At 32.5% G+C, this 10,110-nt stretch overlaps 1 protein-coding gene across 1 annotated transcript; it reads left to right on the forward strand.

The window, feature by feature from the left end:
* Positions 1-7,459: 7,459 nt before the first annotated feature.
* LOC122301847 (TIR-only protein-like) lies at positions 7,460-8,205 on the forward strand. Its single transcript, XM_043113213.1, has 2 exons — positions 7,460-7,992; positions 8,139-8,205. Exons 1-2 carry the CDS (start codon positions 7,460-7,462, stop codon positions 8,203-8,205), a joined length of 600 nt encoding a protein of 199 aa, XP_042969147.1.
* Positions 8,206-10,110: the final 1,905 nt, after the last annotated feature.

A 10,110-nucleotide genomic window follows, 5' to 3' on the forward strand; every position in this document is an offset into this window, starting at 1 on the left:
GAAGCCCATTTTCAAGCACCCAAAGTATGTAAGTGTATGCATGTGGATGGATGCTATGCGTAGTATGCATTATATGTATTTTTACGAGATTAAATGAGAGGCCTCGACCCATTGCTTTAAACGACATGAAGAAAGTGTTTTAAAATGTCCCTATGAAAGACAATGTTTTAAATGATACCATGAAAGATGACGTTCAAACCCAAGCTTTTTAAATGACTTTTACGAATGAACTGAAAGAAATGACTGAAAGAACTGTAAAAACTGAAAGAAAGGACTGTAAGAACTGTGAAGGACTGCAAAGGAATGAAAGGACTGAAAATGACTGAATGTTTAATGTATGAAAATACATAACGGCCATATAAATGGAAAGGAAAAGGTATCAAAGGACTGGACTGGGTAGATTGCAGTGCTGGGTAAGTAGTACTGGTAGTGCACTCAGTGCTACACCCTGATGGAATGGATTCCCAACCCTTGGCCACGGGCAGAATCAGGTCCAAAAGACTACTAACCCCAGCACACGAGGTGAAACAGTGTGCAACGGCCAATGAAAGCGATAAGAAAGAATGTATGCATGTTAAGAAAGAATGCATGTATATATGAAAAGAGGTATGTATGAAAAGACTCTTTAAAAAATGAATGCAGCGAGACGTGGAGAATTGTTTTACGAGAAGAAAACCCGTTTAAAGAAAAACTCCACCTCGCAACATTTTAAAAGGAATTGAATGTCTATGTATGATATGTATGGAGTGATGAATCCATGACTGAAAATCTATGTTGTTATATTTTAACTGTATGAAGTAATGTTTACGAGTCATCGACTCATTTTAGTTTTAATGGGTGCCCTACTAGGGACAAGATGAGCATGGCACGTCAGGACGGACACGGCTCAAGGGGAAGAGCACAAAAGCCTAGGCATGTTTTTTTGTACGAGAGACTATAATTATAAAATATAATGTTTTCCACTGTAACTTTTTTAATTAAGAAAACAAGTTTTATTTATAAACACGAAGTCTTTTGTATCCTGGCATAAAAGGAAAAGAAATTTGAAAAGGAACCGTAATTCTCGTCTATTTTCATAAAATCATTTTCTAAAGGACCCACTACAAGGACGGGCTCAAAGTTGTAGTTGTAAAAATATGAAGATTGCACAATCAAGAGCGGGAGGAGGATCTGTAGGAATTCCTATAGAATCCTTTCAGTAGGAATTAGCAGGGTAACTGTTTTAGAGATTTTTCATGAAGGCATGAGCCTAGCCCAAAGGAGTGACACCTTGTCCAGAATTAGGCCGAAGCCTACTTGACCCTTCGACGGTCCACCCAATGAGCTCTTAGCTTGGTCCTAACATGGGCTAGGTTGTTGGGTCGAGCTGACCACAACCTGGAAAGTATAGGACCTCCCTGTTTAAAATAGGAAGGGGAGAAATACGCTACCTTGATGGGACTTCACGTAAGGAGGCTACACCGCATTAATTGTCCGCATCAGGAAGTCACGTTACATTAAATGAGTTCTGCCAAGGAAAGCCCCTTCTACTGAGTCACAGGGCATGGGTTGCTGACCCCAGACGCAGGTATAAATGCAGCGCTTCAGGCACTAGACAGAGGTTTGATCTATCCTGAACTCTCAGAAAACTTCCTCTCCTCCCCTATCCTTAGCTAACTTAAGTATCGGAGACTCCGCTCAGCCATCCACACTGTTGCTGGATCCTGGAGTTGTTTCATGTGTGCATGTAAAGATTGAAGGCCCGAGCTACTAAGAATCTGGTCTAAAGGCGTACGAAACACGTCGTACGAAACACGTCGTTAACACAAAAGTTATATGTTATGGATTGTAATCTTTCATGAAGTACCACTTTATTCTTTATAAATAAAAAATATAACCCACAAAATTAAACATTCTATTCTTCTATTATTTTTAGTCACATTATTTTGTACAAAAATTCTAAAAAAAAAAATTCAGAAGTGTTATCTATAGTCGGTGACTTTGTTATATCTTGAAAGTAATTACTTGTAATACGATAAAAATAAAATAAAATAAAATAACTTTCTCAAGTACTAGGGACAATTATATATCACCTTAAAGATAATGTTTTGCATGCCTAAAAATTTCATTTATTTTTCATATTATTATATCCACTCACTTTCATCAACAGAAGCTTCTATGAATTATTGCTCCGAGAGTACTTATTTAATTACGGTTTAAATGAAGTTACGGCCTATAAGTTTGAGCTAGCCGTGGCCATTAATTGTATAGCCTTGTTTATTTTTGTATATAAAAATTAAATAAAATATTATTAGAATATATTTTTTAATATTATTATTGTTTTAGAATTTAAAAAAGTTAAATTTTTTATTTTATTTTGTGTGAAAATTTGATAAAATTGTAATGATTAAATGAGATGAAATGAGATGTATTGTGAAAACAAATGAGTTAGATGCACTCCTAGCTAGTCAGATGTCTGTAATCTTTGACGACCATTAACAAATGATTAAGGCCCCGTTTGGTTAAAAGTGTTTCGTCGCATCTCATCATATCATTACAACTTTTCTAAACTCTCAAACAAAATATAATAAATAATTCAATTTTTTCAAATATCAAAACAATAATAATATTAAAAAAATAATATTCTAACAATATTTTATTTAATTTTCAACTTTCTTCTTAACTCAGTATCCAAACAGCACCTAAGGGCAAGCAAATACGATGAATCTTAACTAGCTCATATCAATATTTTCTTCTTAAAAATTATTTAAATATAAAATAGTTTTTAATTTTAAATTTTCAAAATTTTGATTTAATCATTATCTAATCAATACAATTTTTTCAAATTTATGAACAAAACACAAAAAATAATATAACTTTTTAAATTTTAAAACAAAAATAATATTAAAAAAATTGAGTAATGCTATACACCACATTCACAGCCCACTTTTATCCCACTATGAAAGATGTGACATATTTATAACTAATAAATGTTTTAACCAAAAGTTTTTTTTAATTTTAAAATATTTTTCATTAAATTTTTTTATATATTCTTTCTTAAGACCCAATAAAATACCTTAACTCAAACTATGTTACTATTATTCACAGATATTCGGAGATATTCATGTCCAAATGAGCCAAATGAGTAATGCTCAATATAGTTTTAGAATGTGAATGTCGCATGCGTTTTTATTAAAAAAGAGTATAATCTACTATTTAAAAATTAATTTTTTTTTTTCACGTGAGTCTTATATTTATCCAATTTTTTCAAATGGAGTGTCCGAAGTTTTCATATCCTAGGACTACAAATATTATTTCTTAATTAAATTCAAGCAAATTAAAGTGAGATCTTAATATAATATAATGAAAAAAAAATATATTTATAAGTCTTATTTTTGTATACACTAATTAAACACATCGGTAATGTGGAAGCTTTCCATATCAACTATGTTAGAATATGATTTTTGTTTTAATTTTTTTAAAGTTATAACTTATAATGGGTGCTAGTACTATAGGTGGTGTGTTAACACATAGACTTGTGGCAAAAGTCTAATATAATATATTAAGGGTATGTTTGGGTAATGAAATGAGATGAGATGAAAAATCTATGAATAATAATAAAATAGTTTGTAGTAATGGAATGGTTTGAGTTAAGATATTTTATTGAATTTTAGAAATATGTGAGAAAAAATTAATTAAAAATATTATAAAATTAAAAAATTATTTGAATATAATTTTGTAACATTATATTTGTTTTGAAATTTGAAAATGTTTTATTATTTTTTGTGCTTTGTTTAAAAGTTTGATAAAGTTGTAATGAATAAATGATGATTAGATAACAAAATTGAAAAATATTTTATATTTGAGCGATGAAAATTATAAAAAGTTTTGAAATGATATCACTTCCCAAACATGGCCATCATCTTCCTATGCACCAACCAATTAATTTCATTCATTAAAAGTTAAGATCGACAACTAATTTTCATCATTTTTTCATCGTTCTATAATGTATTATTAGATAATTAGAGACTATTTATTATATTTTATTTATGATCCTATCATCAAATGTCATATTATGATATAATGAGAGGATGATGAAAAAAGCTAGGATGACGAATATATATTTTCTATTATTTATTATCAGCTAGCAGACCGGCCGGCCACGAATTAATTATGTAATCTGACAGGCTTATTACAGCTATATGATCAATAGATCAGCATCAAGACATGCGTGCAGCGTGTGTGTACATATATTATATATATATTTATATAATTTCAACGTAAAAAATGTAGAAAACGAGAGATCATCTCTGTGTTCAATTCGATCCTCAGGTCTGAAAAACGGATGGTGCATTGGTGCAGGCCGTTCAAATATTTATTCCCCCGAGCTCTGACCAGAAATAGATTACTCTTACCATATATTATAATTTTATTTACAAATTTTGACAAATAAATTCTGATGTCAATCTGTTTATATAATTAATTTATGTAAACCGTAATAAATAATTATAATATTCTTAAGGAGTAATACTCAAGCAACATGCATATATAATATTAGGAACATTATTTTCTTTTATCTATTCAAATAATTAAAATATTCTCATTATGAACATAAAAATTGTAACCTTTAATAATCAATCGTAATTCGTCGACTTATTTAATTACTTAATCGAGTAGTCTTATTTATCTACGACTATATTTATATTGGTATTTTTTTGAAAAGGAAACTTCATTCATAAAATTAAATGCTGAATACATGGAGGATATCCCTCATTAAGCAAACAGTCTTCAGAACAGCCGATAGCGTGCAAATTTAGCCAAAGCCATTAATTATATTAACTTTCCCATAGGACAGTACTTGCGTCGATGGCTTTCTCTACAACGTTTGGGAGATGTGTGGTCATTCAAAACTGTCTATTTTGACCTGACCTAACCCGAATGTACCGGTTCCTTGGATAGCCCGGGTTGTAGGCCTAGGTATGGAGTTTGGGATGAATTGTGATCGATGTATAGCATATCTCCTTTTCATATGATATATTCTGATTAATTTTGTTTGCAATTGTACGTACATCATGTTACGATTGGCTAATTTATTATGTAAGTTTTGTTCGAGGCCCGAAAATCTTAGTGTGTGTGTGTGTTTTTTTTTTTTTGTTTAATCAAGAACCATCAAATAAGTTTTATTGTAATACCAAAAGCTTAATCATTACAATATTTATTCTTCAAAATATTTATAACTTAATCATTACAATATTTATTCTTCAAAATATTTATAATTTGCATAGGTCCTTCTTCTAACCATATATGTCCAGCTTTCCTCTTATTGCAATTAATAATGCCATTTTTGCAAGTACTTAGATGGTGCAGACAACTGCATGATTTAACGAAATATTTGTTCACACGACCGGGGAAAAATTAAAATGCTAAAAGTTAAAACAAGATCGGTACTTAATTTATAATTGTTTTCTTTGAATTTTATAATTTACTCATATTATTGTCCCATTAATTCTCATCTGAATTTGGTACGTAATTCATTAGTCTAAAGTTGTTAATTAAGAGTTGTTTTGTTATTTTCCTATATATATATATTATGTTGCGTTTTTGTTAGTTTATTTTGAACATTTATTATATATAGTTTTTTTAACAAGAATTAAATTAAGAATGAATTCAAAGTTTTTTTACAATTGTTCTCGGGAATGACACGTTATATACATGTATTATAAATGGTAGCATAAACTATTTTTTGGTGTATATATATATATATATATAAAAGAAAAAATTGGAAATATAAAAATAATCAGAACGTAATTTAAGAATAGATGTAAGGGTAAAATTGAAAAAAACAATTAGACGAAAATACTGTAGCAAAATGATTCACACTTATATATATAGTAGATATAAAAGAAAAAAATGATCAAACACATTAATCACTGAGATCCACAAATTAATTAACCCATATATAATAACAAAGCCTTTCAATTGGAGTAGCAATTAATGAATTTATGACCCTATCATCAAATACCACATCATGGTATGATGAGAGGATGATGAGAAAAATTAGGAATGATGAATATATATTTTCTATTATTTATTATCAGCTAGCAGACCGGCCACGAATTAATTATGTAATCTGACAGGCTTATTACAGCTATATGATCAATAGATCAGCATCAAGACATGCATGCGGCGTGTGTGTGTACATATTATATATATATATATATATATTTATATAATTTCAACGTAAAAAATGTACAAAACGAGAGATCATCTCTACGTTCAATTCGATGCTCGGGTCTGAAAAACGGATGGTGCATTGGTGCAGGCCGTTCAAATATTTATTCCCCCGAGCTCTGACCAAAAATAGATTACTCTTACTATATATTATAATTTTATTTACAAATTTTGACAAATAAATTCTGATGTCAATCTGTTTATATAATTAATTTATGTAAACCGTAATAAATAATTATATTCTTAAGGAGTAATACTCAAGCAACATGCATATATAATATTATAAGGAACATTATTTTCTTTTATCTATTCAAATATATATATATATATATACTACAAGAAAAATAGATTTTTACGACTAATTTATAGCAACGAAAAAACTATTAGTAACCAATCTTTTAGTTGTTAATAATCTTTTCGTTTCTATAAATTAGTCGCAATTGTCTATTTTTCTTATAGATATAATTATTAAAATATTCTCATTATGAACATAAAAATTGTAACCTTTAACAATCAATCTTAATTCAACGACGACTTATTTAATTACTTAATCGAGTAGTCTTATTTATCTACGACTATAAATATATTGGTGTTTTTTTTAAAAGGAAACTTCATTCATAAAATTAAATGCTGCATACATGGAGGATATCCCTCATTGAGCAAACAGTGATCTTCAGAACATCCGACAGCGTGCAAATTTAGCCAGAGCCATTATATTAACTTTCCCATAGGGATAGGCGAGCAGTACCTAATTAAAGTACCGATCGAGCTGGGAAGGCGTAAAATTAATGTCAAGCTGTTGCAATCATGGGAGCTGGATTATTGTTCATTCAAATGAAACAAACAACCAATGATCTTGAACCAAGTGCATCATGCATGCAACACATCACAAAATTAGATCGATACTGTCACTTATTTTTTTGTAAAGATGATTATATCTTGTTAAAATAATTTTATACATGTGTTAGTGCATATATAACAGGCAGCATGTACATGTGTTAAAATTAGATAGATACTAACAGGCAGCATTACTCTTCCATGCTGCTAAATTAAGACTGTTAGTGCACATACATGTGTGTATATATATATATGTATATGTTAGTGTATATGAATAGTTTGTACAAATAGCTGTTTGTCCCACATGGTTTAAGTAAGGACATTGTAGAGGCTTCGGTGGCCTTATAAAGGCCATCTTAGGCACATTGTAAGACACACAATAATGATGAATAATATCATTCAACAAAGACTAATGCTAATCGCAAGGGAAGTAGCGGTTAAAGCAGCGACGTCGAGGACGTTACAAGCTTTGCCCAAATGCTTTGCTCGCCCTCACTGCAGGAACAAGGTCCAAACAGTACCAGTACCCCCACACGACGTGTTCATAAGCCACCGGGGGCCTGATACCAGAAGAAATATTGCCGGTTTACTCCATGACTACCTTCTCAAGCGGGGGCTTAGACCTTTTATCGACTACCGAAACTTAAAAGCTGGTGAGAAATTGTCCGAAAAGATTGATACCGCCATTCGAGAATGTAAAGTCGGTGTCGTAGTGTTCTCCCGAAGATATTGTGAGTCCTACTATTGTCTCCATGAATTGGCTCTACTATTGGAATTGCCGAAAATAGTTATACCTATCTTTTATAACGTCAACCCGTCCCAGCTTTGGGTTGGACATATATCCAATGGAACTTGTGTTTTAGATCAGATAGAGCTTGAGAGATTCAGCAGAGCACTTGAAAAAGCTAAAACTATCGTTGGACTTCGCTTTGATTCATCAAGAGGGTGCCTTTCTATTCTTTCCCCCTTTATCTTATCTTGATCAGTCTTTTTAATGACTGAACAAAACTTTCATATATTTTGTTAATATTGGTTGGTAGAAGAGAAAGTCTCTAATATTGCTCCATCTTTTTTGTTTTTTCGGTTTTCAGATATTGGTTAGAGTTCCTGCAAAGTGCTTATGATGCCATCATAGAGCAGATCAGTAAGAGTTCCTGAAAGTGTTTAAAAAATCTAGTATGGTACGTACTTTTGTCGAAAACTCAAGTTTCTGACTAGATATCTCATGTATCCCGGACCTTGGGAGTTGAGCAATTTTGTTGATTGTAGTTGGGGGATTGAACCCCAACCTTAGACCCCATGGTCCCTCTGAAACTGGAGGTCCCTAAGAGCCGGGAGTGGTGCCATTCGGACCAAGGGCCATTGGCTCTCCCAGCCGGCCTAAACAATCAAACTGCAACTGCAAATACCTACCATGAAAAATTCCGGTGGCCATTGGCCAATATTATTCAAGCACGTTTGCCTTTTCTGCTTCCGTGTTTTTGAAATCCGTTATCTGAAGCATTTGTACATACACACCCACGCGGGTATGCGTATTATATATTGTTAGACCGTTGACCTCCAAAAAAATACTAGGATCTGCTTATATGAGCTAACGGTATTAAGTCAGCTCATATTTTATTGATCTGCTTTGATCGATCTGCTCCTAATTATGCTCAGTTCGCCTGATCCTGAGTCTTAATTTCTCTTCCCCTATGCATGGCTTCCTCCCATATCTTTTTCGAGTAGTGATTCGAATCAGGTATATGTTGATCTGTTTGATTTTCAAGAAAAGTACGAGAGAAATTAACTCGGAAATAATAGGATTTGTCCGTCTCCCCTCACTTCTAGTATCACAGGCCAAACGTACAGTTTTATTTGAAGTTTTTTAATTTTTGATGATAAGGTAGAAATGTGATTGCCCTGATTTTAAACCCACGGGTCAAAGTCAAACGTGCGTATCTCTGTGGTAGTTGCAGATTTGCTATGAGTATTTAATTCTGATATCATGTATCATATATATATTATATGATCGATGTGTGACAAATCTATTTCAATGCTCATGATTTCAGTGAATAAGTGACGCCACGGCCAGCTACTTGTGTCGCTGTCAAGAATTAAATCATGTCCGTCGGTTCTCTTTCATTGGAGCTTGCGCTGGATATATATAAAGATCTGCTAGGTGCAGTCGGGATATACAATCGGCATGTAATCAGACGTAAGAAAAGAATAAAATAAAAATAAAACAGAACTGCTAGGTACAGTCGAGATATGTTTCAATGGATTGGATTTATGATCCAAATGGAATTTTTGGCGTGTGTGAAAAATTATATATTTTCGAAAAAATGATGATTTTTGGGTCATGCATATGGCATCACATTCATGCATATTGTTATTACTTGAATGTATTTTTATCTTGTGGATTATTTGATCTATTACTTACCTGCGGTACCTTTTCTTGGTACCATAGATTTTATTACAAATGAGGATGCAGAGCCTGAGGATGCGGCTCTGCAGGAGAAGTGATCGGGGATCACTTTCTCGGAGGATGAGATTTGTGTCTTGCTTTGGTTATTATATTTTGATTTATTTATGTTTTCATTGGTGGAGAGACCATTCCAACCGAAGGGCCCAAAGGGCCCTGAAATGTATAAGAAGGCCCAAAATACAATAAAGATTAAGAAGCCCAAAGGATGAGCCCAAGGGCCATCGAGAGATAGTCAAGAAGAGTTTGAAAGAGATATGCAAGGCGCCACCTTTAACAGAAGGATAAAAACAGTAAGAAGTTATAGGATTATTCAAAATCTTAAGCAGTGATCCGTTCCGATAAATTCTGAATAAGATAAGTACAGCAAACGAGCCTATATATACAGGTAATCTTTGATAATTAAAGATAACTGGAATACAATCACCTCTTAACTGACTTAAGCATCGGAGTGTTTGCAGGAGGAGCCCCATCATGTTTCATTCACAAAGATCGGCCGCACAGAGGAAGATGGAAGTGAGACACATCCTTAACATTTGGTGCTGTCTGTGGGATCCTGGGTGATTCAGTGTGGTTCTCACATGCCAATTGTAACACGT

The sequence above is a fragment of the Carya illinoinensis genome, chromosome 2 (genome assembly GCF_018687715.1).
Source record: "Carya illinoinensis cultivar Pawnee chromosome 2, C.illinoinensisPawnee_v1, whole genome shotgun sequence".
Classification (NCBI taxonomy): Eukaryota; Viridiplantae; Streptophyta; class Magnoliopsida; order Fagales; family Juglandaceae; genus Carya; species Carya illinoinensis.

What these genes read in the sequence shown, in the direction of transcription:
- LOC122301847 (XM_043113213.1), top strand. Translation starts at nt 7,460, where the DNA reads ATGCTAATCGCAAGGGAAGTAGCGGTTAAAGCAGCGACGTCGAGGACG. An exon ending in CGCTTTGATTCATCAAGAGG is followed by an intron (nt 7,993 to 8,138) that starts GTGCCTTTCTAT and finishes TTCGGTTTTCAG; the next exon opens with ATATTGGTTAGAGTTCCTGC.